Source organism: Aspergillus vadensis (assembly GCF_003184925.1).
Source record: "Aspergillus vadensis CBS 113365 unplaced genomic scaffold BO88scaffold_1, whole genome shotgun sequence".
In the NCBI taxonomy this organism is placed as follows: domain Eukaryota; kingdom Fungi; phylum Ascomycota; class Eurotiomycetes; order Eurotiales; family Aspergillaceae; genus Aspergillus; species Aspergillus vadensis.
Window position 1 is genome coordinate 1 of NW_020292039.1, and position 27,991 is coordinate 27,991.

At 54.0% G+C, this 27,991-nt stretch overlaps 11 protein-coding genes across 11 annotated transcripts; 5 read left to right on the top strand and 6 right to left on the bottom strand.

Annotated features, from left to right (window-relative positions):
• Window positions 1-277: 277 nt before the first annotated feature.
• Window positions 278-6,402, bottom strand: BO88DRAFT_439614 (putative RNA polymerase II transcription elongation factor (Ctr9); the record flags this gene model as incomplete). Its single annotated transcript, XM_025709723.1, has 11 exons — window positions 5,248-6,402; window positions 4,866-5,181; window positions 3,122-4,042; window positions 2,995-3,049; window positions 2,764-2,973; window positions 2,561-2,742; window positions 2,396-2,533; window positions 1,968-2,371; window positions 1,744-1,946; window positions 581-1,722; window positions 278-559 (listed from the first exon to the last, which is right to left on the bottom strand). Exons 1-11 carry the CDS (start codon window positions 6,111-6,113, stop codon window positions 278-280), a joined length of 4,719 nt encoding a protein of 1,572 aa, XP_025567831.1. The 5' UTR covers window positions 6,114-6,402.
• A 584-nt stretch (window positions 6,403-6,986) lies between these two features.
• On the top strand, window positions 6,987-8,609 carry BO88DRAFT_353915 (NADH kinase POS5; the record flags this gene model as incomplete). Its single annotated transcript, XM_025703659.1, has 3 exons — window positions 6,987-7,134; window positions 7,212-7,329; window positions 7,394-8,609. The coding sequence occupies 3 exons, from the start codon at window positions 6,987-6,989 to the stop codon at window positions 8,463-8,465; spliced, it is 1,338 nt and encodes a 445-aa protein (XP_025567832.1). The 3' UTR covers window positions 8,466-8,609.
• BO88DRAFT_36 (uncharacterized protein) lies at window positions 8,550-9,111 on the top strand. The gene has a single exon (XM_025703838.1). The coding sequence runs from the start codon at window positions 8,634-8,636 to the stop codon at window positions 8,928-8,930; it is 297 nt and encodes a 98-aa protein (XP_025567833.1). The 5' UTR covers window positions 8,550-8,633; the 3' UTR covers window positions 8,931-9,111.
• Window positions 9,112-9,937: 826 nt separating this feature from the next.
• On the bottom strand, window positions 9,938-10,824 carry BO88DRAFT_399714 (uncharacterized protein). Its single transcript, XM_025705379.1, has 2 exons — window positions 10,727-10,824; window positions 9,938-10,539 (listed from the first exon to the last, which is right to left on the bottom strand). The coding sequence occupies exon 2, from the start codon at window positions 10,382-10,384 to the stop codon at window positions 9,998-10,000; it is 387 nt and encodes a 128-aa protein (XP_025567834.1). The 5' UTR covers window positions 10,385-10,539; window positions 10,727-10,824; the 3' UTR covers window positions 9,938-9,997.
• BO88DRAFT_79 (serine/threonine protein kinase CLA4) lies at window positions 10,718-13,843 on the top strand. The gene is made up of 3 exons (XM_025713140.1): window positions 10,718-13,063; window positions 13,123-13,222; window positions 13,282-13,843. The coding sequence occupies exons 1-3, from the start codon at window positions 11,051-11,053 to the stop codon at window positions 13,692-13,694; spliced, it is 2,526 nt and encodes an 841-aa protein (XP_025567835.1). The 5' UTR covers window positions 10,718-11,050; the 3' UTR covers window positions 13,695-13,843.
• Window positions 13,844-14,451: 608 nt separating this feature from the next.
• BO88DRAFT_353921 (uncharacterized protein) lies at window positions 14,452-16,950 on the bottom strand. The gene is made up of 2 exons (XM_025703660.1): window positions 16,720-16,950; window positions 14,452-16,657 (listed from the first exon to the last, which is right to left on the bottom strand). Exons 1-2 carry the CDS (start codon window positions 16,855-16,857, stop codon window positions 14,792-14,794), a joined length of 2,004 nt encoding a protein of 667 aa, XP_025567836.1. The 5' UTR covers window positions 16,858-16,950; the 3' UTR covers window positions 14,452-14,791.
• A 244-nt stretch (window positions 16,951-17,194) lies between these two features.
• Window positions 17,195-19,715, bottom strand: BO88DRAFT_399718 (glycine--tRNA ligase). Its single transcript, XM_025705380.1, has 2 exons — window positions 17,685-19,715; window positions 17,195-17,605 (listed from the first exon to the last, which is right to left on the bottom strand). Exons 1-2 carry the CDS (start codon window positions 19,269-19,271, stop codon window positions 17,222-17,224), a joined length of 1,971 nt encoding a protein of 656 aa, XP_025567837.1. The 5' UTR covers window positions 19,272-19,715; the 3' UTR covers window positions 17,195-17,221.
• On the top strand, window positions 19,576-21,575 carry BO88DRAFT_399719 (rRNA-binding ribosome biosynthesis protein RPF1). Its single transcript, XM_025705381.1, has one exon. It carries the CDS (start codon window positions 19,899-19,901, stop codon window positions 21,240-21,242), a length of 1,344 nt encoding a protein of 447 aa, XP_025567838.1. The 5' UTR covers window positions 19,576-19,898; the 3' UTR covers window positions 21,243-21,575.
• Window positions 21,576-21,622: 47 nt separating this feature from the next.
• BO88DRAFT_420551 (class I SAM-dependent methyltransferase) lies at window positions 21,623-22,965 on the bottom strand (the record flags this gene model as incomplete). The annotated part of the gene is made up of 3 exons (XM_025708454.1): window positions 21,623-22,511; window positions 22,584-22,850; window positions 22,940-22,965. The coding sequence occupies 3 exons, from the start codon at window positions 22,963-22,965 to the stop codon at window positions 21,623-21,625; spliced, it is 1,182 nt and encodes a 393-aa protein (XP_025567839.1).
• Window positions 22,966-23,996: 1,031 nt separating this feature from the next.
• BO88DRAFT_399720 (aminoacyl-tRNA hydrolase) lies at window positions 23,997-25,121 on the top strand. The gene has a single exon (XM_025705382.1). The coding sequence runs from the start codon at window positions 24,021-24,023 to the stop codon at window positions 24,999-25,001; it is 981 nt and encodes a 326-aa protein (XP_025567840.1). The 5' UTR covers window positions 23,997-24,020; the 3' UTR covers window positions 25,002-25,121.
• BO88DRAFT_483162 (amphiphysin-like protein RVS161) lies at window positions 25,092-26,520 on the bottom strand (the record flags this gene model as incomplete). The annotated part of the gene is made up of 6 exons (XM_025712202.1): window positions 25,092-25,771; window positions 25,843-25,990; window positions 26,066-26,139; window positions 26,210-26,255; window positions 26,362-26,412; window positions 26,508-26,520. 6 exons carry the CDS (start codon window positions 26,518-26,520, stop codon window positions 25,318-25,320), a joined length of 786 nt encoding a protein of 261 aa, XP_025567841.1. The 3' UTR covers window positions 25,092-25,317.
• Window positions 26,521-27,991: the final 1,471 nt, after the last annotated feature.

Genomic DNA, 27,991 nt, shown 5'->3' on the forward strand with positions numbered 1-27,991 from the left:
CCCCCCGTAGTAAGTACCGATATAAGTAAGTAGTAGGAGTAATAATAATATCTGAAGTATCGAACATCCAATCCCAACGCCATCTTTTCAAATACATGAATGGAAAGTTGGAATGAAAGGGGGACAAAAAAACAATATAGAGAAAGATAACAAGCAAGGCACAACCATCCATAAAACTACACGGTCCTTCTGCTCTCACCCAACAAACAAGCTCCTAAAAAGGTAGTAGGTAGGTAGGTAGGTAAGTAAGTAAGGTCTAGATCACTCACTCACTTATTCACTCATCCTCCTTCAGATCCATATCATCATCACCACCATCGTCATTGAACAATCCATCATCATCGTCTTCGCCCCCATCGCCCCCAGTTGTGGCCCCTTCGCCCCCTCCTCCAGCCACCGCCGCCCCATTATCCTCATCCTCATCCTCATCCTCATCATCATCAGCCACTCGTCGACTGACCTTGGCCCGACGACGCTGCACCACATCCTGCTCTTCTTCATCCTCGTCATCATTCGCCCCAGTATCACGCATCGCCTGATCCTCATCACCCGCTTCCTCCTCGTCATCCGAATCCACCACCATCTCACTACTCTTGTACTTGCTCTGCTGCGCCTTACTACCAGACCGACGTTCCAGACGCCGGCGCTTCTTCGGTGCCGCCGCCGCTTCGCCATCGGAGTCCGGTTCCGAGCTCCTCTCCCTGGAAGGAGAATCGCCTCCATCGTTGATGAAGTCGTCCTCATTGCGCTTCTTCTTGCGCTTAGTAGACGTCGTCCTCTTCTTGCGCTTAACCTTAGCACCCGTCTCCGACTCAGTGGTAAGCTCCGCTTCCTCACGCGCACGTTCTTCTTCCGCGCGCTGCTCCGCCAATCGCTGCGCTTCCTCGATCATGCGCTGCCGCTCCTCCGCTACACGCTGTTTGCGCTCACGCTCTGCTTCCTGCGCCTTGCGCACTTCTTCTTCGCGCTGGCGCTTTTCGGCTTCACGCGCCTCGCGCGCTTGTTGGAGCTTGGCGGCGTTCTTCTCTTCGTATTCTTTTTGGCTTTGGAGCGCGCGCTCGAGTTGCTTCAGGATGGTGCGGCCCATGTTGGCGCGCTGTTCTAAGGCGCTGGATGGGTATGGTGGGTTCTTGGCTTGAGCTACACGGTTGAAGGTCTCCACGGCTTGTTGGAGGCCTTCGGCAGCGTCTTGGACGTCTTGGACCGTCTTTTGCGTTTCCGGGAGGCCATAGGTAAGGGAGGCGATTTGGTTCTGGACGAAGGCGACGTTGAATTCGAGGTGGACTTGGCCCGGAGCGACGGAGTGGGCGCGCTGCGCGTAGTCGAGGGCGGTTTTCATGGCCTGCAGGTTCATCTCTTGCTTGCCCTTGGCGAGCCAGACGCGGCCGAGGCAGGCGAGGATTTGTGCGTCGCGGGCGCGGTCTTTGGACAGTGCGGCTTCGTAGTGCTCGATCGAGCGGGTGTATTGGCGGAGCTCGGCGTAGACGTGGCCGAGGTTGAGGTAGACGCTGGCGTCGCGTAATGTGTCACGGATCTTGGAGAAGATGTGCACGGCGGAAGCGTGGTCCTTTTTGTCATCGACAAGGGCGATGGCGATACCTTGGGCGGCGTATGCGTTGCGAGGGTCCAGTTGGAGGGCCTTGTCGAAGAATTCGACGGCCCGCTCGTACATCTTGCGCCGCTTTTCTTTGTCCTGGTCGCTGTCGCGGCGCATGTCGCGCGCTGTGGACAGGTGGATGTTACCCATGCCCGTCAGGGAGTACCGGTCGTGCTTGTCGTAGTATTGCAGGGTGTGTTTGTAGTGGCGCTGTTCGTGGTCCTCGGCCAGGTTGGCTGCCCGCTTCTTGGACTTGCTGAGGTACCAGCCGAACAGGGCGCGCACTTCCAAGTTGGTCGAGTCGGCTTCGTAGAGCTTGGCCATCTTCTTCGGTCCCTCGTCTGTGGGGCTCTGGCGCAGGGCGATGTACGTCAAGCGTGCATTGGCCTCGGTGTAGTCAGCGTGACGCTCCAGAAGACCCTGGTACACCTTCTTGGCTTCTTCCGGCATGTCGGCTGCCTCGTAGGTCCGGCCCAGGTTGAAGCTGATGGTGGTGACGAGCGCGTCGGTGTCGAGCTCGCTTTCCTTCTCCTTGGATCGGACGCAGGCATCCAGCGCTGCTTGGAACATGGTCCGGGCCCGTTCGATCTTCTCAGCTTGATACAGGAAGCATCCCATGTTGTTGAGGAGTTGCGGGGGAAGGTGGACGCGGAGAGCTGCCTTGACCTGCTCTTCATCTTCGACGCCTTCGGGGCGCTCCTCCTCTGCGACCTCTGCGAGCTGCATCTCCTCCAGCTGGGTGAGACACTGCATGCTCTTCTCGGGAGCGCTCTGCTCGTACAGCCGGGCCAGGTACACCAAGACGGACTCGTCGGGCGAGATCTTCTTGGTCTCGTCCTTGCAGAGGGCGCGAACCGATTCCAGAAGGTTGATGGCCTTCTTGATCTCAGCCGACTTGTCTTCCTTGCTGCCGCTTCTCTGCGCAGCGAAGACCTCCTCCGCATGGAGCGCGCCGAGCAGAACCATGCATTCGGCATTCTTCGTCTGCTGAATGATCTTTTCGAGGCGGAACTTGGCTCCGTCAAAGTCCTTGTTAGACACTTGCATCTGTACCGTGCCGAACTTGGCCGGGAGGTATCCCTTCTCACCACCGCCACGAGCCTGGTCGGAGCGGTTGTAATACTCCGCAGCGCGCGTCAGGTCGCCTTCATAGTGGGACTTCCGACCAAGGAGATACCAGCCGTCGCTGGCAATCTGCATGACATCGGTGTGTTCGATGGCCTTACGGGCCAGGGTCTCGACGGTGGAGTAAGCCTTCCGGAGGAGGAAGTACCCGCCAAACAGAGAACAAGTCATGGGGTATTCCTTGTCCAATTTGAACGCCTTCTGCGTGTACTGGGTCATTGCTACCTTGTACAATGAACCGAAGGCCGGGTCTGTCGTGGCATGTCGTGAACTGTCGTAGAGATAGTATACTGCGAGGAGAATGTTGGCGACCTTGGAGTCAGGGTTCTGTTTCGCAACAAAAAGTCAAGCGGTTAGTAAACAAGGAAATGGTACGAGTGGAATCTGTGTGGAACCCACCAACGCCAGAGCTCGCTCCCAAGCAACCTTGGCCTGCTCTTTGAAGCCCAACTGCCACAAGCAACTGCCAATACCAATTCGCGGGTCGGGATCCGTCAAACTGGGCATCTTCATCAGCACCTTCTGGTAGCCTTCTAGGGCCTCAGCGTATCGGCCAAGCAAGTATTGCGTTCTCGCGCGCCCAAGGATGGCCATGACATTTCGACCACCAAAAGCCTTGGACGACTCATCGAAGCACTTGAGCGCCTGCCGCAGCGATTCTACCCTCTCGGATGTGTCAACGGTGCCCGGACGAACAGGACGGGGTGGGTGTAGCGACGCGCGCAGCAGCGACAGGACACCTCGCGCCAGGAACAGAGGGGGGAATGCCGGATTCAGTCGTGAAGCCTCGTTCAGAGTTGACGTCGCAAGTTGGAGATAATGATCCTTCGTCTTTGCCTCGGTGTACAATTCTCCCTCGGGGGCAACGCGGGGGGCATTCCGACTCTTCAGCATCAACAGCCAGCAAACCCATCCCAGCAGGCCGAGCTTCTCTTTCGTAGCTCCATGAGCGACCGACGCGAGACCTTTGTTTAAGATGTCGATGGCATGATCAAGTTGCTTCTGCTTGGCGTATGCCAGCGCGATCGTGACCCAGAAGTTCTTAGCGGCCTTTTCGTTCTCCAACAATGTGCAGAGTTCGGTTGGGTCATCTGGAAGGATCTCTAGGCTGACCTCGACTTCACTGTCGAGGGTGGACGCGGGAATGTCGATGGCGGAGGGAATGTCAAAAAAACGGAGATTGGGCAACGGGTTGGCCGCTGAAAGAGAATCGCCATTTGTGCCATTGGCGTGGCCATTCTGAAGGGACGCCATGGCGTGTGCGGGCACTGCTTTGAGCAATGTGTTGTGTTGTAGATGGGGCAATGGGAAGGATTGCGACTGTTTCGGAGAGGTGAAAGGAGCTTGGCTCGTAGTTCAGCTCAACTCATGATCGGGATGAAGCCAAACTAGAGCGGGGGGTTAAAAGACGCGGATAAAAGAAGTGTCTTCTTGCCGGGTGACTAGCAAGAAGAGCGCTCCTGAGTTTGTAGCAGTCAGAGGACCAAATCTGTGGTGACAGCAGATTGAGATCGATGGTTTCTGAAGCGCTCCGGAGGTTTGGCATGAGAGACACAGAGAGAGAGAGAGAGAGAGGCTGGCCGGTCCGAGTTTACACCGCCACCGCCCGCTAGCCAGCTGTGGCTTGTCATTCACCCACTGGCACTCTCCGTATGTTTGTGTTTACACAGTACCAAGTTATTTAATAATGTATCTTAGATCAATAGAACATAGTGGAGAATTGAGCTTATATGTATAGATGTTATGGAGAGGCTATCATGCGTTCCATTGAAATTTTGTCAATAAATAGTGTTTCATCTAATACACCTGCTCGGTGCTATATATGGATTACACTAGAAAGCTATATTGATATAGTAGAAGAGGAAATCAAAAACTGCCCAAGACCACGTCCAAAGCAATACAGTGGAGAAGAGAGGCATCTATCCAAGTGAGACCCATCACGCCAGTAACTGAAAAATAGTCATAATAATACTCTAAGCGCATCTGCTCATGTCATGCAACGGGTTGGTTAGAGTGTCGGTCATAGCACGTAACGGCAACATCGATCCACGGCCAAGAAGGCATTCCCACATTAGAATCCCAGGAGCTTGGGCAATTTACAGAGGAACACCGCGCCTAGAAGCACCATGAATATCCGGCCGACCTCGGCCCAGTGTCCCAACCGCACATGTGCCTCAGCATACCCTGCAGCCGCGGCAGTCTTCCGGTCCTCGAATCCATGCCCAACCTCGATAGACCCAGCCAGCTCGGACGGGAACCTCCCTGTTTCGTAGTACTCCTCAAGCAACTGGTCCTTCTCAATCCAACGCTCGCGGAGCCACGAGTCAAATTCTTGCTGATCATCCAGAGGGATCTCGGACACAGCAAAACGTCTCCAATGCATATTGACCGAAGTGGGCGGTCGCCCCTGCAGATACGTCGACCGAAGGGTAAAGTACTTGTCAGGTAGACTACCCTTTCTGTTGAGGATAGTAGTTAGTGAAAAAAAGCTCACTCGCTTGCAAGCAAGCGCATCGAGTACTTACGGAGGTCCTTCGTAGGCTACGGTGCAGTCATAGACCCACTCCACCGTCCCGCGCAGCTGCTGTAGACAGAAAAATAAACCAGTGGAGCGGGGAATCAGCTCATGCTTCAAGGGGGACAGTCCCTGTTTTGCGGCATACTCTGCACTCCGCCGCCTGGTGTTAATGGATAGGTTTGTCCCCTCGGGAAAGATCAGAAGCCACATGGGGTCATATTGCGGGGACCCTGACTGCGATCCCGTATGTTGAGTCTTCAGCTTCTCCAATCGATGTTGCAGACGAGGCTTGTCGGACAACCATTTGCGGGCCATGAAAATAAAGCCGTAAAAGGTCATACCCTGGCCGATAATAGGAATGTACTTCAAGGATTCCTTCAGGATGATGAAGATGCGGCCGTGCATCGTATTCGTGTATGCCACCCACCACAGATAGATCCAATCAGTATACACCTGGTGATTGGCTATGAGGACCGTTCGCTCTGGGAATTGGGTCTTTAAGCGCCCATCCTCTGCGACGTGGACCTGACCCCGTACACTCTTGTCACCGCTGACTCGCACAAAGGTAGGACAGCCCCATTGAGTGAGAGCCGTGATGACCAAGCCAAAGGACTGCTTTGTGTATGCCATATAGGAATAATACCAATCCTTGTTTATCACGTATAGAGGGGAGCCGATGACCTGGGTCGCTAGGATGGCGACGCAGCAGCAGTTGAACCATGTTGCCAGGAGCAAAGAGCGGAGAAGCTGCATCGCAATGCCATGCTTCAAACGGGGTTCCTCATCCTGACTGTCGGAAGGCTGCTTCTTCGAGGCGGCTGTGTGATTCAGCTGAGGGTCGTGCTTTCGTTGTCGAACCTCGGAGGTATCCATGATGAGATTCAGTTGTTGGCGACGAGGCGTTACGAAGGGACTTGCAGGCCAACTATATAAGGGAGGATAAAGTTCTAGAGATAATGGAACTGGATCGGGCACTGATTAGCTTTCCCACCCTTGGATCACGCGAGCAACCAGATGCAGCACACTGTACCAGGAAAAGCGGTGTCTGCCGGAAGGCCAGCAGTGTTTCGTTGTAAGGTCAAGAGGGATCGGAGGACAAAGGGACTAACGGAAGCCGGGACGTATACCGGGGGGATAATGATAATGTGGGAGATGTAAAAATGAAGTAGAATCAAGCCATGTTTTGGGGGGGAAGAATACTTGAGAGGGAGAGAGAAGAAAGACGGGAGAGAAGTTTGGTTCCTGTCTCGAGGGAGTAGGAAGCTTGAGCCGGAGCACAGCTCTCAAGTGTCTCAATAGTGTGTGGGCGCATGATCAATGATCTCCCCAGTTAAAAACCACTACGTCAGTTGGCCCGGCCCTCCCCTCAAGGCGGTCAGCGGAGATCCGGGGGTCTCGATCGGCATCACGCTTGCAGGAGTCTTTTTGACGCTTCGGAGATAGATGAAACTTCTCCTCTGTGCATAATTTTCTTTCTCTTCCTATATATGTTTCTGTTTTAAGGACAATAAGATTCTTATAGAAGTTGCAAGAATATTTATGCATATGTCTACTCCTCTCAACTAAACCTGCATGTCAGGTCCCGCGCAACCTTCTCTCACATGCTGGTATGGAACAATAAATCAGGCCTAGATTGATAATGTGAGCGCTTCAGTCACAGCTTAGCAACAAGTCTCGATGTGAGCTGATATAGGTCTTCTAGAAGAGTGTGCACGGCCTTTTTTTCGATCTCATCCACTACTAAAAATGCATTTTGCGAGTATGCGACCACGGCTTGCTCATGTCGGGCCTCCGGTTCGGATGCTTTGGTCACGGAACTTTTCCTCCTCCTCACGATGTTACGAGATTAGAGATGTTGCAACTCTACCAAAACGACTGATACCAAAATACCAAGGTGTGCGTCAACGCAGTGTCGTCTGCGAAACACCCTGAAGCCGTTCCTGGTATGCTGACCTGCTTGTGCGCCCCGAGCAGAATCCCAAGAGGGCGATCTCCTTTCCCTCCAATGGCCAGCACCCCCGCGCAATATCTTCGTCGTGAAGAAAGACTATTCTCCGGCCGTTACTGCCTCTCTAATTGAATTTGCCAAGTACGGAGTCCCCATACCGGCTGACCGAGACGTCATGGATGCTAACCCCTCACTGGTGATGTAGTCATGCGACGTCTACCTACCCATCGGCCTCGATCATCCTAGAACCCAGTGTCGCAGAGGAAATACATTCGTCACTTCAGTCGCCTGTTTACACCGCCCCTCTCGACCAACTACGACCGGCCTTGCATGATAAGGTGGATCTCACCGTTACTCTCGGGGGAGATGGTACGATTCTGCATGCCTCGTCCTTGTTTGCCACGTGCTACAACGTCCCGCCGGTGCTGTCATTCAGCATGGGAACATTGGGCTTCTTGAGCGAATGGAAATTTGCCGAATACAAGCGCGCATTCCGCGAGGTATACATGTCAGGAGCCGGAGTTGGGGATCGCGCGACGGTGCTGGGGGACTCCCGGCCGGCCTCAGCCGACGAAACGCTGGATCTGGAAGCGAATCCTACTGGATGGTCCTCGGTACGAGGGAAGTCGATGGGCTTAACGCGCGGTGCCCGGATCTTGATGCGCAACCGACTGAAGGTTGGGCTCTTTACGGCGGACGGCAAGCCAGTCCAACGGGAATCCACATCAGCGGCCATGCCAAACGTCTTGAATAACCAGGGAGTGTACGTAATGAACGAGGTACTCTTGCATCGAGGCAAAGAGCCACATTTGGCGGTGCTGGATGTCTATGTTGGGGGCCGGTTTCTGACGGAAGCCGTGGCCGACGGAATCATTATCTCAACACCGACGGGTAGCACAGCGTATAGTCTGAGCAGTGGAGGCAGTATTGTGCATCCACTCGTGCCTGCGGTTCTACTAACACCGATCTGTGCGCGGAGTCTAAGCTTCCGGCCCTTGGTGCTGCCATCCAGTACTCCGATTACCCTCCGACTGAGCGAGAAGAACCGGAGTCGTGAGCTGGAGGTCAGCATTGACGGGGTGAACTTAGGGCAAGGATTGACCGCGGGAATGGAGGCACGAGTATGGGACGAAGAGATGCGACATGGCAAGAATGAATGGCAAGGAGGCGTGCCATGTGTCATGCGAAGAATCACCGGTGGTGAAGCACACGATGGATGGGTTGGAGGCTTGAATGGATTGCTGAAATTCAACCATCCATTTGGGGAGGAACGCTGATTTACGTACTCACTATGATTGACTACACACCACATGTACTTATACAGAATACCGAAGTGTATGTGTGGCCTGGAAGAGGAGGAGGGCTAGGGGTAAAACATGTAGCATAGTTAATGTCCAAATCTGTATGAATAGACCAAAATTATCACAATGCCTTTTTAGTAAACGATGAGATGCATGAAAGAAGCCTTAGTTCCATCTGCACATGCAGCAGCACCACAATTGACATGGACTGTTGCTGAAGCGAGCTGCTGGTCTGATCCAATCAATTCCAGTGCAGTTGGGCTTGACCTGAAAAAAGGGGCGGGAAATCAGGGCCGCTGGTGGGTCTCCCTTTCTTTGCGACCCTCTCTTTCTACTCTTTCTCTCTCGCTCTCTCCGTCTTCTTTCTCGCTGTTGGAGACTCGAGACCACCGACCCGTGGGTCCCTCTTTCTCTCTACCCTCACTGGTGGCTGTTACTTGACCAGGATTCTATGTGCAGGGTATGTGGTCTATTTGGCCAGCTGGCTGGCTGGCAACCCGTGGGTGGCTTTGTTGGGTGAGGGTTAGGATTAAGATTTCTTGCTTACCCATCTAAATTGATTTGGGACCGCAAGGAGACGCCGAGGAGCCCTGAATAGCCTCAAGACTAGGAGAATTTAGCGATATAGCATGGCTTGTCGGGGCCATCCGCGCGGATGATGTAATTCGGTCCTGACCATTAATCAATCTGATTCGAACCGACAAGCAACTGCAATCCAAGTGGAGTGGCTCTGGCGTACGCTTTTTCTGGCTCCCCTTAATCTGGGTCCCGTTGGCCAAGTTTCTCTATCTCCGATTTGACGCATGCATAGTAATGATTTCGAGGAGAATCAAGCAAGTGACCATCAATCAATCATTCAATCAATAAATAGGGAATACGACAGTAAGGATGCACACTCCTCAATTGCCTGAGAGGGGGTCATTGAAACAACCATTCATCGCCCAATTGGACTCTTTCTAGGGCTGGACTTGATAAGTACTACTAGTACTATGATGCCCATCCATTCCATTGGAAAGGAACTACTACTTGATCAATTGCCTCTCGTAGTTTCACTCGCAGTGAAATGCGTAAGGGCGCCTCTTTTACTGGGATGGAGAGGTTAATTGTGCATCATCACAATCAGGGGAGCGAAGAGCCCTGGCTGTTTGCTGCTTCGGATTTAGCTTTGTATATGAAACCTCCCAAGACATGCCCACGACAATCCATTATGATCAAAGTCAAGGACCCATCGATCGTTGTTTGGTGACCCTCTCCTACTCCGTTTGTGGTCAACCAACAGGATTATTGAAGTGGTGTATTCCAGGGGGGGCCGAAGACAGTATCTACTTCTACCAAAATAGTGATTGTTAGTTGGTTTATCTTTGCTGGATTGCTTGTAAAAGTAATCAATTCCTCCGCTTCCTTGTCTTGTTCTTTGCTTTTCCTCCTCTCCCCTCCACCCCCCAACTTCATTCTATCTTCCGGGGCTATTTCAGTGATCTGCTTCACAGGGTTGAAGAGGAAGCCCATCACCATCCCTCGAGAGAGATAATAATAATATTCTCGAGGAGAGTAGAGCCGTGCGCCCCTTGGAGCCGCGGGTGGTGAAACCTCGAGTGCCTTTTGTTCAACTCAACGGCCGGCCTTCCCTTTTTGCCGCCTCCTGTTGGTGCTCCTTCTAACTTCCTACTTACTCCCTCCCTCTTCACACACCCTCTCTCCCTCTTCCTTATCCTCTTCCCCTCCTCTTCAAGTCTTTCATCCTTCTTCCTCCTCCTCATCTCTGTTTTCTCGTTACTCCCCGCTATTGCATCGTGACTCTCGTTTATTGTTTGCACACCCGCCACCTCCTTTTCATCGGAACCCCAGCACGCTTCGGGTACTCCCCTCTGCCATCGCCTGCATCTCTCCTGCATTGTGTACTTGGCCGCCCTGGTTGGTAACCGCTGGTCTCACCGCGTCTGGATATTGGGGTTGTCACCTTCGAGACGTGCAGTTCACGCTCGAAGCTTCCTCGCGGGCGCGAGGCTTCCTTTCTGCGTCAAGATAAGCCTACAGTTTACCCCTCAAGGTATGTTCAGATGTTCAATTAGCTTTGGTCGCTTTCCCTGTCCCATTTCCATCATCCCGCGGCCTATGGAGTAGGTGGTGGAATATAGTTCCCTTGGGGAAGAAGAGGCTCTACCGCATCCACGGGTCACCAGATTGACAGACCCAGCCTTGCACATGCCACAGTTCTCATGCTGACTGGCCTGCAGTGAAGTGCACCTGGAGATTAATCTGGGTGTGTTGTCGGGACCGCCCTCCCCTTCACATTGTTTGCTCCGTGGATTTCACGGTTGGCCCCCCTCATCCCTCATCTCCCCCCCCCTGAGGAACCCCCCTTCCCCTCCTTGGGAGTTCCGCGTCTCGGTTTCCACTCCGGCCCAGCTTAATGGCCTCTTATGAAAAGTGAGCCAGACTTCATTTCCTTGTCCCCCTCTTTCCTACCTATCTACCCACCCCTGTGGCCCTTCAGCCTCGATTCAACTCACAGGTTCTCGCCTGTGATCAATTCCGGGCGCTGCTGACGCGCCCGCAGGATGTACTCCCCAGACCAATTCATGAATCCGGGGCCTGCCCCCCGGCCCCCAGCCGACCGCCCACAACTCAACCTGCCTACCAACCCCTCCAACAACGTGGCTACCTCCTTCAGCCAGATGAGCCTGAACTCCCCGAGCACCCCCGGTCCGGCCAACCTTTCGCTGTTCCCCAACACGAGCACCCCGTCGCTCACGCGCACCAAGACCGATCAGTCTGGCGGAGGAGGCGTCACCGTTATCAAGGAGGGATATGTCCGTTGCAAGGAAGACAAATTTCTGGCGACGTGGAATCAACGATACTTGATCTTGCGCGAATTCCGTCTCGACTTTCTCAAGAATGAGACGGGGAAGATCGTGCTTTCCATTCCGCTGACGGCGGTCACAGGCGTCTCGAGATCGGAGGATACTCGCATGGCTTTCGAGATCATTCGTCTCGCCAACCCCAAGGACGCGAATTCCAAAACCGCCGTAATCACCCGCGACGTGCCCACCAAGAGCATCACTTGCGAAGTCAAGAGCGATGACGAAATCTACGACTGGATCGACAAGATCTACGAGCGCTGCCCTGGTATGGGAGGGGTAAGCAACCCCACGAACTTCAGCCATCGTGTTCACGTCGGATTCGATCCGCGCACCGGCGCCTTCGTGGGCTTGCCGCCAGAGTGGGAGAAGCTCCTGACCGCGTCCGCAATCACCAAGGAGGATTACAAGAAGAACCCCCAGGCCGTTATTGAGGTGCTGGAATTCTACTCCGACATTAAGATGCGCGAGCAGAACCCTCAGTACTATGCTGGGCTTTCCTCGCCGGCGAACCAGCAGGCGAAGCCGTTCAGCGGCGGCGGGTCCGTGGGCAACTCAATTGCACCCCCAAGACCCCCGCCGCCTGCTCCCGCACAGCGTTTGGACAGCGGTGGCCAGTCGTACTCCAGCCAGTCTCCTGTTTCGTCTCCTTCGCAGTCCAAGTCGGATTCCGATCGTGCTTTGGAGCAGCAGCAACAATTGGAGCGGATGAATGAGTTGGCGGATAAGGAGCGTCGCCGTATGGAAGAGGATCGTCGCGCACGTCAGCGGGAGGAGGAGCAGAACCGGCTCGACCAAGAAGCATACAATGCCTCTTTGCCCAAGACTCGTGTCCCCTTGGCGAAGCAAGAGCTCGGGGGCTACGGCCAGTCCCCCGATGATCGTTACAAGCCCAGCCGGCCCGCCCCGCAGGCCCCTGGCTCCTCTCGCCAGGAGCCTCCGCGCCAGCTGACAGCTCAGCGCCCTGCCCCATCCGCTCCGACCGCCGGACAGCGGCCTGGAGACTACGCCAATGGCTCTGCCAGGGCTGAGCAATCCTCTCCGAGCTCCAGACACCCGGCTCAGGGACAGTCCCCTGCACGGGCTCAGAACAATGGCGTCAAAGCGCAGCCGGCCCAGGGCCCTCCTCCCAGCAAGCTGCCCGCTCCGGTTCAGCCTGTGAAGCCCCTGAACATTGCGAACAAGCAGACCGCGAAGACAAATGTCCCTGATGGAGTCCGCCAAGCCGAGGCTGCCCTGAGCAAGAAGGCAGAGCCCCGTCAGAGGGAAGTGCGCATGTCGAACATGAGCGAGAACGAGGTCATGGATCGCCTGCGTTCTGTCGTCTCCAAGGATAACCCGAACGAGTCTTACAGCAAGCAGCGGAAAATTGGACAGGGTGCCTCCGGATCCGTGTATGTGGCGCGCGTTAAGGAGCATGCTACATCCGGCGTTGCGCGGGAGCTTTACCGGCAGTACGGTCCCCGTACCCAGGTGGCTATTAAGCAGATGGATTTGCGTAGCCAGCCTCGGAAAGAACTCATTGTCAACGAGATCATTGTCATGAAAGACAGCCAGCATGCGAACATTGTCAATTTCCTTGACTCGTTCCTGCAGGAGCAGAGCAACGAGTTGTGGGTTGTCATGGAGTTCATGGAAGGTGGTGCTCTCACGGATGTCATTGACAACAACCCGGTGATCCAGGAAGATCAAATTGCCACAATTTGTGCAGAGGTGCGTAAATAAACATCGACCATTACGAGACTGATACTAACTATGGGGACCACGAGCAGACCTGCAAGGGATTGGCCCATCTGCACAGCCAGAACATTATCCACCGTGATATCAAGAGTGATAACGTGCTTCTTGACCGGGCTGGTCATGTCAAGATTAGTGAGTAACCCTCCCAGTTCTCTAATGACCCTGGGAAATTGATGCTGACCACTTCTTAGCCGATTTCGGATTCTGTGCTAAGCTCACCGAGTCGAAGAGTAAGCGCGCCACAATGGTCGGTACTCCGTATTGGATGGCGCCCGAGGTGGTTAAGCAAAAGGAGTATGGCCCCAAGGTGGACTGCTGGTCATTGGGTATCATGGCCATCGAAATGATCGAATCCGAGCCCCCATACCTCAATGAGGAACCGCTCAAGGCGTTGTACCTCATCGCCACCAACGGCACTCCTCGTCTGAAGAAGCCAGAGAAGCTCAGCAAGGAGCTCAAGTCGTTCTTGAGTGTATGTCTTTGTGTCGATGTGCGCAGCCGTGCTACTGCCGATGAATTGTTGGCCCATGACTTCCTCAAGTTGGGCTGCAGCCTCGCGAGCCTGGCGGAGCTGCTCCGTTGGAAGAAGAACAGCGGACAGTGATTAACTGTGGAGAGGAGAATGTGCAATGGCGATGTCGGTAGCCACAAGGTCGCTGCCGGTTGCCTTGTTCCTCTTATGATTTACACCAGATCTTGTTTTCACGCACATATGGGTCACATTTACGCGCCTCCGGTTGATTTTTGCTGCCCCCTAACGACCTGCATTGCAACTCGATTTCTACTTGTGATATCCTCATTGCACAGCTCTGTCGTCTGCAGACTCGGCATAGGTAATTTGGCGTTCTTTCTTGGAGTCGATTCCACTTTGTGATTCCTCTTACATTCGCAACTAATCTGGTTATCCCACCCTTCCCGCTGTGCGGTTCCTCGATGCTCCGAACCATGCCTGTGAGACGGCACTTGATGTATGCGTGCAGCTGATCTTAAACTGCATCTCCGAGACAAAGAAATGCAAAAAGAAGGGAGATCTGAAATACGATGCACAAAAATGTGTCTCTGAGTACTGAAGATCGATGATGAGCTGAAATGCTCTGGTATATGAACATGCACCAAAAGTCTGATTTGTTACCCTCATGTACCCGGTCATGTCTGTTTCAATTGACGAGTCCATGATGGAATACTTGCATTGTGAGCAGCTTTTTAGGAGCTACGTCTGAACGGTATAGAAAGGAAGAGAAGAAAAGTAGGAGGGAAGAAAAAATATTGATGGTCAACTGATGCAGCTGAAAAGAAGCGAGCTAGAGGAGGGTACTTGGGAACCAGGGGACTTAGTAAAAAAGAGGATACTATATTTCTTTCTGTGATCATAATAACTACCAGCGGCCCACGGGTCAATGATAATAGTACAGTTGAATGGAACACGGAGCATGATAGCGTACAATCATAGGTATAGTAGAAGACCAGAAAGGCAGAAAACAAAGAAAATGGAGAAGAAAAGAGCTATTCATAAACAATCATCGGCACCAGCAAGCACCACATCCAAGAAAGGCAACATGTGCAACGTAAATAACCAACCACAACCACAATCATAGCCACCTACCATTACCCTGCATCAGGCCCACATCCACACATACATACACACATACCAGCCATGATATAGAAGAAAAAGAAAAGGGAACAAAAACATAAGAAACGGCATCACAACTCCTCATGAATGGGCACTTCCGTGCACAATTCTCCAAACCTCACCCCCTTGAAAATCGACTCCACATCAAAATCCTCACCAGATGGCTCATACCCCGCTTGCGTGAGCTGACTGATCCACCGGTGCCGAGTCTCCTCGGAGAGATCTTCCCAGATATGGATACCTGAATCGGTCTCAGAGGAAGATGAAGATGGATCAGTCGAGTCGATCCGAAGGGTATTCGTCTCCGGATTGCAGTTTATCAGGAGGGATTGACGCCCCTGCTGTTGCTGCTGCTGCTGCTGTTGGGAGCTACTCGAGGAGAGTAGAATATCGTTCAGGGAACGGATATGGGCGGGGTATTCTACTTCCGGGATGGGAGTAGAACTGGTAGTAGGGATAGATGGAGAAGGAGCAGGAGAAGTTGTAAAAGGTTCATAAGGAATAGCGACAGCATCGCGGATACTAGGCGGTAACCAGTCCTTCGCGCCGAGGTAAGGAGGCATGGCGCCACGGATCTCGGTGAAGGCCTGGAGAATGAAGCAGACGGTGAGGATGGAGAGAATGGCAGCGAAGCTGGAGGTGAGGTTTGTCCAGATTTCGGAGTCGCCGGGCATGGAGAGGACGTAGCGCGGGGAGCGGCTTGAAGGGGGACAGGGGGATAAGGGGAGGGTGTGGACGACGACGGTGTTGCCCATGCTGACGGAGGCGAGTTTGATGTATTGCGGGGGGGTTTCGGGGGAGACGGGCAGAGATGGGGAGTGAAAGCGGGAGAAGCAGAGCTTGGTCATGGAGAAGGGGTGGACGTCGCGGAGGGAGGTGTAGATTTGGAAATGGTTGTAGCGGTTTGTGGAAGGGTTGAATTCGAGGGTGAGGAGCTCGATGGATTGGTCGCTGCCGGACATGGCGATGACGGCTTGTTGTTGGTTTGTGGTGGGGTCGGGGCTGAGGAGGCAGGTGTCGAGACCGAGGCCGATCTTGATGGTTTTGCGGAGCTTCTTGCGGCGGAGGATGGATGCTTTGGCGCCTTTGGTGGTTGGGTCTTTGGTGGTGGTGGTGGTGGTGGCTATGGCGGAGGTGATGATGGCGGGGCGGAGGTCGAGGAGGACGAGCTCACAGCCCTTGCGGTCTGGGGCGTTTTGGAGGAGGAGAAGACTGGTTGAGGAGAGGAAGCGGAGGGCGCGGAACTTGGGGCGCATCCGGGGGGATCCCTTGTCGGGGGTGGGAGTGGTGTAGACGCATTGTACGTCGGGGGAGGCGTTGGAGCGCGTATCGGCGGAGATGGTGCAGATGCAGATGTCGACGCCGTTGGTGTAGGCGACGCGGAATAGGCCCTTGTTGTCGGGGAGAGGGGTGAGATCGACGTCCTCGGCTTCCTCGTCGCTGTTGAGACGGATACGTCCGATCACGTCGGATGGACTGGGGGTGGGGGTTGCGCTGAAGAAGACAATCTCGCCGGCCGGGGCGAGACCGGTAGCGATGGCAGCGACACGCGGGGAGGTCGAGTCGGGTTGCCAGGGAGAGAGGCGCAGGGTGCGCTGGTAGGTGTCGGGGGAGGCGGCGGAGGAAGAGGGGCTTTTCACGGTGCGGAATAGTGATGTTCGTGAAAGCGCGGTGGTTTGTCCATTGTTCGGTGTCTTCTCGTTCTCCTTGTTGTTGTCCTTCTCTTTCCGGGTGGGATGATCAATGCGAAAGGAACGCAGATGCTGGTTATTGCCGCGCTTCTGCTCTGCCACGGAGCTGTTGATGCCGGCGAGGGCGACGATGGCTTCGTCGTCGGCTTGGACGGCGGCGAGAGAAGTGACTGAGTCCTCATCGCGCGACAAGTTGATGTCGACAACTTCGGAGATTTCGGAGCGCTTGGAGGTATTCAAGAGGGCCTGAGGAATTGACGCGTTAGCATGGAGCTGCAGAAGTATACTATATATCAAAAGGAACTTGCGATTTTGTTGCCGACACCACTACGGCCTTCACCACCTCCTCCACCGACGAGTAGCAAGCCATGATGACGCGGGTCGAAGTCGGCGGCGAAGAGCGGGCATGAGAGAGTCAGTTTGGCCGAGGGAATGGAGGGAGCCATGTTGGGCGGGTGGGATCCCGGGGGATGGATCGAGTTCAATCCCCGAAGAAAGTAATTATAATTCGAATGGCACGGGAAAGAGATAAGTTGTAGGAGGGGGAGAGTTGCAGAAGGGGAAGAGGAGAGAAGAAGCGAAGAAGAAGCCAGAATGACGAAGCGGAGAGCATGTCGATCTCTTGGCGATCGGCCGAGGCTCGAATCGATCCCCATTGTTACTTTTTTTACTGCCAGCAACTTTATCCTAGATCTATCTTCTTATTATTCATGCAATCAATGAATTGAATATGGTCTAGGGCCACTGTTCAGCCCATCTAAATAGACATAGCTTTCTTTTGGTTTAAAATTAGACAAATTCTCTCTCCATCTACTCCACCTCCTGGCCAGTGAACTCGGGCAGGCGCTTGCGCACATCCTCCCAAGTCTCCTCACCCTCCACCAGGGACTTGATCGCCTGGGCAATCTCGTCCTCGCTGGCGCGAACCTGCTTGGTCGAGTCACGGTCACGCAGGGTGAAAGTGTTGTCCTTGACGGACTGGAAATCGACCGTCACACCGAACGGCGTACCCAGCTCGTCGTTGCGAGCGTAGCGCTTACCGATACTGGCGGAAGAGTCATCCACACGGTTGGACACTCCCATACGACGCAGCTTAGTAGTCAGACGCTGCACCAGCGGCGCGAACGACTGGTGCGTCGACAGCGGCACGATCAGCACCTTGGTCGGGGCAATCGCGGGAGGGAAGGACAGGACCTAGCAATTCATCCATTAGCATCACGAATCAACCATAGTAAAAAGGGGGAACAAGGTCAGAAGAGGGAAGGAAACTTACACCACGGGCCTCATCACCCTCACGGGACCAGTAAACCTGCTCGATCATGCTGTACAGGATACGACCAATACCGAACGAGGGCTCAATGACATTAGGCGTGTACTCGCGCACATTCTCCACGCGAGTGCGCTTCTCAATCTTGATCAGCTCCTTGTCCAGCTCAACCTTGCCGCCAGCGACACCCTCAACTTCCACCTCGATCTTGCCGGTCTGCTCGAGGTCGAGCGACAGCTTCTCGCGCAGCTCCTGCGATAGAGCATCAATGGCCGCCGTCACAGTCTTGCCGTCCTTCTTGAAGCGGGGACCGAACTTCTTCTTGTCCAGGTCAATCTGCCACTCCTCCACCTTGAGGGGCTCCGCCCGAGTCTCACGGACAACGAGCGGGGCGCCGGTCTTGTTCTTGTGCACGGTCAAATCGTAGGCACTGCGGTCAGCGCAGCCCACACACTCAATCCAGCCGTAGCTGGTCTGCAGCTCGGCATCCCAGCAGTCGGTGGCGTAGTGAGCCATCTCGTTAGCCATGTGCTGGCGGAAGCGCAGCTTCTTGGGGTCCACACCCAGCTTGAGCAGGAACAGCTGGATACGAGCCAGGAAGTAACCCAGGGTCTCGTTGTCGACCAGGCCAGTCTCGACGGCCTTGCCGATGGTCATCTCCTCGGTCTTGGTGCTACCGGACAGCTGGATGTCGCGGTTGAGCAGGGTCATCTTGACGTCCTTGACCTCCTCGAAGCGGGCGTGCTTCTTGCCACCCTGGGGGTCGACAAAGTGCTCGATCTCAGCCATCAGGAACTCACGCACCCGCAGCAGACCGGCGCGCGGGGAGATCTCGTTCCGGAACGACTTGCCGATGGAGGCAGAGGCGAAGGGCATAGACTGCTGGTTGAACTCAAGCAGCTTCTGGAAGTTGAGGAACTGACCCTGAGCGGTCTCCGGGCGCAGGTAGCCGGGCATGTTGCTGCTGGGGCCGATCGAGGTCTGGAACATCAGGTTGAAGGCCACGGGGGGCAGGAGGTTGCCATCGGTGGTGGGGTTGCGGATGTCGTACTTGGCGATGATCTTCTCGAGTTCGGGGCCGTCGAAGTTGTCGATCTGGGCGAGGGTCTCCTCGTACTCCTTGACAACGGCGTCATCCAGCTTAACCGCCTTGGTCTGCTTGACCTTCTTCTTCTTCTTGGCCTCCTTCTCCTCGTCCACCTCAACCTTCTGGCCACGGGCCTCCTTGTCACCCTTCAGACGGGCCTCGAGCACTTCCTCGACCAAGTGGTCGGCGCGGAAGATCTCGCCGGTCTTGGGGTCCTTGCACATCCAGTCGGCGAACTTGTCGACGTGACCACTGGTCTTCAGGATCTCGTGCGGGGTGAGCATAGTGCAGTCGACCTCGAGCATGTCCTCCTCCAGGACGAAGTGCTTGCGCCACAAATCGACAATGTTGTTCAGAACGGCGCAACCGGGCGGGCCATAGTCGTAGAGGCCGGAGACACCACCGTAGATCTCAAAGGAAGGGGTATAGAAGAGACGGCGGCGCAGCATAGAGTCCAAGACGGACCGGTCGACGACCTGGCCGGTCTTGGTGGAAAGGGAAGCCATTTTGGTGGACTTCTTTTTGGAGGACGGCTGAGGGAGATGATGTCGCGTACGGGGGAGGGAGGTGGAAAAGGAACGGGGAGGAAGAATAAAGGAGGAGGAGGAGGGGGAGCTGGCGCAAGTGGGGGGAAGACGAAAAGCCAGAAGTTGGCGATGAAGAAGACGATTAGGATGGCGGGGACAAAAAGACCGAAAAGAGGGACCCAATGCCCGCCGACACCTCAGGCCGCCCAGCCGCTGAGCGCTGCTGCAGTGACTCATCCGCCTGCCCTTTTGCTCAACTCTCCACCAATCCACAAGTTTGCCGTCGATAAGGAATGCGGAGACAAGGGACTTATGCGGGGTTGTAATGGCCTTGATTCTCTTCCGGCGAATTATCCTCCTTCTTTCGCCAAATAAACACGAAAGGAATCCAATTTCTGGCCGATCGCGAGAAAGCTGAACTTCCCTTCATTTCCCAATCGAGCCGCGCCCTGGCTGACTCAGCGGGCCTTTTCTCACCGCCGGATGAACACTTGATCCGCCAGATTTTTTTGGATAGCCCAAACGGGTAATCCAATATTGATATCTTCATTGCTTCGACTCAACTATTTCCTACCCCTCCATCGTTCACCCCAATTCCAGCAAACGATGGTTTCGAAGAAAGCTTCCCACCGGCCGCCCCCGGGCGTCGGTCTCGACGCAAAGCCCCGCAACAAGATCCAGCGCAAACTCCTCCATATCAAGCGCAAGCGCGCCAAGGACTCTTCTCGCCGTGCCGAACGATATGCTTTCAAGAAGGAAGAGGCCAAGAACCCCAAGCTGAAGGAGGAGCGTCTGAAGCGCAACATTCCCCTGACCATCGACCGCAAGCGAGTCTGGGATGACGCCGGCAGCGACGTTGAGGACGGTCTGGGACTGAGCGTGGACGTCGAGCGCATCAAGCGGCGCAAGCAAGAGGAAGAAGAAGAGCTGAACCGGCCCCTGAACGAGGACGAGCAATCCTCCGACGCCGAAGAAAAAGGATCAGAGGATGACGAGGACGACGACGTGGACAGCATGCTCGCCAGCAGCGACGAGGAAGACGAAGACGCCTCGGACGACGACGAAGACTCAGACTCAGACTCCGACAAGAAGAAATCGAAATCCTCCGACTCGACTCGCGGCCGCAGCAAATCATCCCTCCCAACAGCCACAGAGCGCGCCACCAGCCCCTCCCAATCGACCAAGAGCACCAACCTAAATCTCGTCCCCGAAGCCCTAGCAGCCAAATTCCCCTCCCTCTTCAGCACCGAGAACCCCAAGTCCCCTAAGATCCTCATCACGACGTCCCTCAACTCGTCCCTTCACCACGAAGCCGAGCTCCTCACCGACCTGTTCCCCAACTCCGTCTACGTCCGCCGCACGCGCCACCGCTTCGCGCACCAATTCTCCATCCGCGAGATCTCCAAGTTCGCCACGAACCGCAACTTCACGGCGGTGGTGATCCTCCGCGAAGACCAGAAGAAGCCCGCCGGTCTGGACATCGTGCATCTTCCCACCGGTCCCATGTTCCACTTCTCCATGACGAACTGGGTCGAGGGCAAGCGCATCCCGGGTCACGGTCGCGCTACGGACCACTGGCCCGAGTTGATTTTGAACAACTTCCGCACGCCGCTGGGTCTGTTGACGGCGCATTTGTTCCGGACGTTGTTCCCGCCCCAGCCTGATATCGAGGGCCGGCAGGTCGTGACGGTGCTGAATAGTCGTGATTATTTGTTCTTCCGTCGTCATCGGTATGTCTTCCGGGAGAAGAGGGAGACGGAGAAGGCAGTTGTGGGTGCCGACGGAAAGGAGATGAAGGGCGCGGAGGGGATTAGAGCGGGTATGCAGGAACTAGGACCCCGGTTTACGTTGAAGTTGCGCAGAGTTGATAAGGGCATCCAAAGAGCTAGTGGACAGGAGTGGGAGTGGAAGGGACAAATGGAGAAGACGAGGACGAAGTTCCAGCTGTAGTTCTTGCTTTCTTCCTTGCTTCCTACTTGTTTGGTATCTACCCACCCGCTGTTGTCTTTGTTTTGTTTTGTCTAGCCTGTTGATGTTGTGCTCGACTGCATTGGGTTCGGGGCGTTAGGATAAAAAAGGTCTTTTCTGTTGTTTCTTCACTTGTTTTCTATTTGTTGTATGTACGTTGGAGATATCACATCTATATGGTCTGTGCGAGGCGAATAGATACAAAAAGTCTGAACTGTCTCCATTGGAGGTTATATCTTCAAGATAAAGCCTGAGCAAAGTCCATACCGATCCACGGTATGGTATAAGTGATAATAGAATCATAATCATAAGGTCATCAACAGAATTAGAAGAGGAAGGGAGAAGGATATCCACATATCTGCTCACGTCAACGGCTTCCGCCCCGTCACGATCTTCACCCTCGCACTAATCCGATACACGCCTTGCAAGATCTCCGCACGCACCTGGTCACATAGTTCGCGCACCTCCTCCGCCACCCAGCCATATGTAGTGGTCAGGGCGCGCAAACTATATGATTCCAGGCCTTCCAGTAAGGCAATAAGGCCCATTTTGCCGACGGTCCGGTCATGCGGCGACTCGGGCCACAGACCGATGGGGAACGTGTACTCGCGGACATCAATATCGATGAACCCCTGAGCACGGAAGAGCGCGGGCTGGAGATGGCTTAGATCGCGCAGGTAACCTGCCGAGTAGTCTGCGGAGCGGAGGGCGGAGGCAAAGAGACGTAGGTAGGAGTTCGGTGGGAGGGCAATCATGGTTTCAGCGGCGAAGTCGGTATCTGCGACTTCGAGGTAACCGCCGGGAGCAAGGTGGTCAAAGGCTTGCTGGTAGATAAAGGACCAGTCGGGGAAGGCGCCAGAGAGGCCGCGGAGGTGGATGAGGTCGAAGGGGATGTCGTAGGCCCATTCGTCGCGGGCGTCGTCGAGGTGGAAGGAGAGGTTGGGGAGGTCGACATGGCCGAGGGCGTTGTCGAAGACGCCGATGTCAGAAGCAATGATGGTGCCGTGGGGGTAGGCGTGGCTCATTTCAATGGCCCAGTCACCGGGACCGGTGCCGATGTCGAGGACGCGAGGCGCATTGGTAACTATGGGGGCGGCGGTTAGATGACCGTCTAGGAGGATGAGGTAGATCTGGTGGACGATGTTCAGACGGGTTCGTTCGGGTTCATCGTTGGGCATGTGGTATGAGTCGTTGGGGTAGCGACGGTTATTCTCTTCGTAGATGTCGAGTTGGTGTGTCTCATACGAGTTGCTGGTGGTGGTGTATGGTTAGCAACTCCACTGGGGGTTGGCATTGCAGGATACCAAGAAAGGTATTGCATACATGGATGCTTCGTCCGAGTCTGCATCTGACTCGAAGTTGGACTCGGGATCCGGAGGAGGCTTGGCCCATGATTGCTTCTGCGCATTCTCACTCTCGTCGGGCTCGACGATTGGCTCGGTTTGGCCCAACGGCTGGAGATCTTTTGCCTCCATGACATGACGAAGTTGAGAGGGGTGTTCGGTGAAGGGTGTGGCGTGCTCAGGTTTATAGAGAGGCTTCTCTTGAAGACAGAGGCCGACGTCAGGCCCGATCAAGCTTAGGGCAGCACTTTCTGTAGCAACTCTCAAGGTGCAACCACAACCAGGATCATACGGGGCCGTCAAACATGTGCCACGAGTGCTAATAGCGAGCTTCACTGACACGTAGGAGGTGAATAGTTCATCGTTTCTGTTCCAGCCCAAGAGCACACACAGGGAGGAGGAAGAAAAAAAGCAAAGATGGCGGAAGATGCCGAGAATGACGCAGTTGGTCGAAGTAGTGCTGGAGGACAAACACGGAGATTTCTCAACGGCTTGGGGAGCACGAGGAATTGGACGACGGGCCCCGGATGGTCGGAATATAGTACATTGGCTGGCCTAGTGAGAGGAACTCGACCAGGTGGGCTGTGAACAGTGAGGGAGAGGAAGAGTAAAAAGCCGGAGAAAAGAAGGGAAAGATGGCATAGAAGCTATGCCAGCTTAGAAGGGCAGTTGATCAGCACCGAGGCCGTGATAGACGACCCAAGGCCGCTGGACTAGTTCGTGCACAGCGCATGCTGAGAGGCCGAGAGAAGTCTCTAGACCCATCGATGCAGAGGCAGGCTGGAAGGCCCCGTTCTGATCGACGGGAACGGGCCAGTTTCTGGGACACCAACTGCAGTGCGACTAGGCAAAGCACACGAGACGCCATGCAGCCAGCGGTCCTTTCATTTCCCCGTTTTGTGGCAGCCGGGATGGTCGTTCCCTAGTCCTGGGTCGATTTTGGCCCGATCGCCTGGCTTAGTCTGGAAGTGTCGGGGAAGAGACAAGACGCTTTAGGCTGATAGGTTAGAGGGACAGTTCGGGCGGTCATCTTGTAGTTGTAGCCTTGTGAGTTCTGTTTTTAGTGCAGTGTGGCGTCTGGCACAGCCTGACGCTGAGGCTGTAGGGACAAGGATATGTATGGTATTTGGTCAAGCATTTCTCCACATGAGATCCATAGGTAGCAGCTTTGCTATTAGTTAATTACTAACAGTTAGATATGTGAGTCAGAAAGTGAGTCAACTCAGCGGGGTGAGCATGCAAGTACATTTGGTGGTCCTGTTCTTGATGGATGGAAGAAGGAAGTATACAGTTCCTGCAATGACGAAATGAGTAGCAGTCAGTAGTGTAGCATAGTATAAGAAAGAACCCCAATTCCACACCAGTAAAATGATGACCTCAGAAATAAATCATCACATCCACACCAGAAATATATGCCATGGACACCAATCCATCCCAATCAAGTGGAAACAGCAAAGTAAAGCGAAACAAAAGCAAGTTACCGTCGATGCATGAAGCAGTAGTGCTGCGCAGCGCCCAAACCACGGAACAGGAACAGGAACAAGAGGAAGATCACCACCACCACCAACCATCCGCAAAATCCACCACCACAACCGTCCCCCTCAACCACAACCCCGATAATACCTCACCCTCAATGTCTGCCCCTCCCCCCCTCAAAACCCCCCGACGCTTCCTCTTCATCGCCTCAATCGGCAACCCACGCCCATACCGCACAACGCGACACAGCGCCGGCCACATCCTCCTCGAAGCCCTGACGCCACTTCTCCCACGCCGAGTCCCTCTCGTGGGCACCTCTCCCAACAATGGCAACATAATAAATCCACTGTTTTACAAAACCTACACCAGCCCGTCATACATGAACGAATCGGGTCCCAAACTCCTCCGCAACTTCCAATCGTGGCTCTCATCCACCCAAACCGAAATATACCAGAAGATCGTGCAGTCGGGGAATGTACTCTCCACAGACCCTACATCAGACACAGCAGCAGAATGGCACCTCCGGGGCACCGATCCGACAACACTCCGAAACTTCTCCCCGACACTAGTCATCCTCCATGATGAATTGGAAGCGCCGTTGGGAAAAGTCCGGGTGAAGAGAGGTGGGCCCGAGAAGGCGAGTTTAAGGGGACATCGGGGATTAATCAGTTCGTTTGAGAGTTTGAGGGGCAAGGGGCTGTATCCTCCCAATCCGAAGAAGAATGTTCTTGGGGCCGGGGTGGATTTGTCGGTGTTGAGGATTGGGGTGGGGATTGGGAGGCCCGAGACGAGGGATCGAGGAGGTGTTGCGAAGTATGTCCTGTCTGAAATGAGTGAGCAGGAGTTGAAGGCTGTGAGGGCTGCCGCGGGGCCGGTTTTGGAGGTGTTGGTGGATGAGTTGTATAGAGATGGTGCGGAGTGATTCTTTTGGGGGGATCTTTTGGTGTCTATGGCCCGTTGTATGATATTGTTACTTATTGTGTATTTATAGATAGATTAGATAGAGGTGGTTTAGAGATACCCTTATATTATTAGACTTGCTTTTTCCCTCTGCAGTCTACGCTTTCATCTACGTGCATATGGATCCGACTGGAAGATATTCCCAAAGAAATAGTGTTAACAATAATACCAAGGCTTGGATGCAGAATGATTAAAGCGGCTATCATCGCACGCAATTAAAGAAAACAGACAAGCAAAGAATTGAACTCCACTCCAAAGTATGACGAACGAACAAACTATCAGACCGTGCCTGCTATGCTCAAATCCCGAATCTCCTGCAACACCTCTTCCACCCGGTTGTCCAGGTCTCCCCGAGCATACTGGTCCCTCGTCTCTGCATCCAAGTACTGTTGCACCTGCGCCATGCGCGAGTATGCCTCCGCACAGAACCGCAGTTGAATCTTTACCAGGGCCTCGAAGCTAGGATCCAGGTACGGCACTCGCAGGTCGATGAGCTGGGGCAGTTCAGTGAAAAGCTGTTCGTTCAACTGCTCATACGCTTGCTTGGCGATTTCCGTCTCGCGCTCCGTCCGGGGCAGTTTCGTCGCATCCTTATCAGGCTTCTCAACCAGCTTCTTGACCTTGGCGCGCATCGAATCGTAATCGAGTAACTTGTGGTTGCGCTTCTTAATGCACTCGTTGATATCCGGGAAGTAGGCACAGAACCGAGAGATGGGTTCCAACACAGTCGAGCTATAAAATACCAGTCAACCAATGAGTCGCAATGCCCAATAGGGCGTCCCAGCAATGACTCCCAAACGTACCGGTACGGGCCGTCCAGCGCCTTGATCGTTTCCGCATCCAGATCCTCCACAGCCTGCTTATAACTCCGACTCACTCCGTCGTTGGTTCCAGCATCACCATAGAAGGCATCAATAGTCTCAGCGATCCGCATCTGCGAGGCAGTCATAGCTATCCATCACCATCCAACGTCAGCATCCGCCTCCGCATCATACCCAATATAGCGACCGGAGTATCAAAACACACCTCGTAGCGAATCCAAGTATCCCTTTGCCTCTTTCTGTAACCGATTTGCGGCGGCTTCCATCGTCCGGTACCGACTATATCGCATCGTGTCCATGTCAGTCAAACAAGTTGCCTCCCCTTTCCAATCAGTCGGACAATCCATACCGCTCTTCAATCTCATAATCGCGATCACTTGTGCGCTCCACATGTCCTGTTTAACCCAAGTCAATGCGTCAGTATAATCCAAGCAATACCACCGAGCAACATGTCGTAGAGGTATTCGTCCCCAACTCGAGCGGGGTTATAATCCCACATACCCGTCTTCATCATCACCTGCGTGGTAGCGCGGTTGACATTTTTCTTGAACCCTGTAGACCCAGTCAGAATGACAATTCCGGTAGGGATGGGCGCCTATACGGCGCAGGATCCATCGATAGGTAGGAACGGGGAGTATTCAGCGCACCTGCCCAGGACATGATGGCGACTTCAGTAGCGGTCGGTCGGGGGGGTCCGGTAACCAGTTAGGGGGTGGGGTGTGTATGTTCGAGATTAAAGAACCGGTAACTCCGTAGGTGGAGGACAAAGTGGGTTGCTGGATATAGTAGATGTATAATGTGAGGAGAGGGGGGGATGAGAATAGACACAGGGTTGATTGAATGAATGCGAAAGGCCCTCAGAAAGCAAGATGCCCGATGCGGGACGGAATGATGTTCGGAGACGTTCGATTGATTGATTGATTGGCGTGGCTGTGGCTGTGCACTTTTCTGCCTGGATCCCGTGGCTGTGTCATAATTATTTACTAAATCTTACTGTTCGGTTGTTAATCTTACAGCCCTACGAAATGGGAAGTGTAAAATTACCCGCAAAAGTTTACGAAACAGCCGTTTTGAACTTCCGACTGCCGGTTCTGCTCGTTTCTGACGTCATAAGGCCGGCCCCTCCTCTCCGTGTAATTAATGGAATCTGGCAGCCTGCAATCCGAGACTTCTCCAGGCAGATGGGGATGGTGATGTCAAAGAGGAAGGGGGTGGGTTGGGTTTGCCTTGTGCCTGAGTATGACTTTGGATGTAGCTGGAGACGTCATGATGCCAGCCAGATCGAGCGACCATCATGATGTGACACAAGATACATCGGAGGTTCGATGTCCTGTTGCCCTATGGGGCAATCAGAATGTATCCTACACCATCTTCATGCCGCATAATGCACTTCATGCGATGGCATTAAACTTCATGTAATAGTGTAGCATTTATCTGGAGTGCATTCGAGATTCTGTCAAGCGACAGTAAAAGTTGTAAGCGAAGTATGGGGTACATGCAACCCTGATCTCGATGTTTGTGGTCGCACAAACATTCTTCACGCTTCCAATACCCCTTAGGCAAGCGCACACTATTCAAAATCACCTGCAGCTCGATGCTTCTTATGCCGCGGCTATAGTATACTAGGATGAGCACCTTATTCATGCGAAGCAATCCGTGTTTATCCGCGTTTGTCGGGTACCATCCTCAAAGACCGCGAAGTATACCAGTGACGGGGCGAGTCTATTATTCATCGCTCCTGAAGATAGTAGATAAGTATACCGAAGGGATCAATCCTATTGTAAAACCCAATAAGCAGCGATTTCTTCGGACAAACCCGCACTTGAGGATTCACAGGTATGCGTTGAAGGTATACAAGGACGAGGGCACCAAATTGACTTCGCAATGAGAGACAATTTGCCAAGTATAATCGACATCGGCACCTCCCTTAGTTTGGGATCCAGACCCAAATCCTACTCAATGAGGCTAGTATGGCCAGCCTTGCATGGCTGACATCCACCTGATTTCCAATCGGCCTTCAGGTGGGTGTTCCTTACCTTCAGGGTCGTGGTCGTTGGCGGCCCTGGATTGCCCATAATTAGTCTCGGCTTAGGTAAAAAATGGTGCTGCCTGTCCGGGTTGCACGACGTGA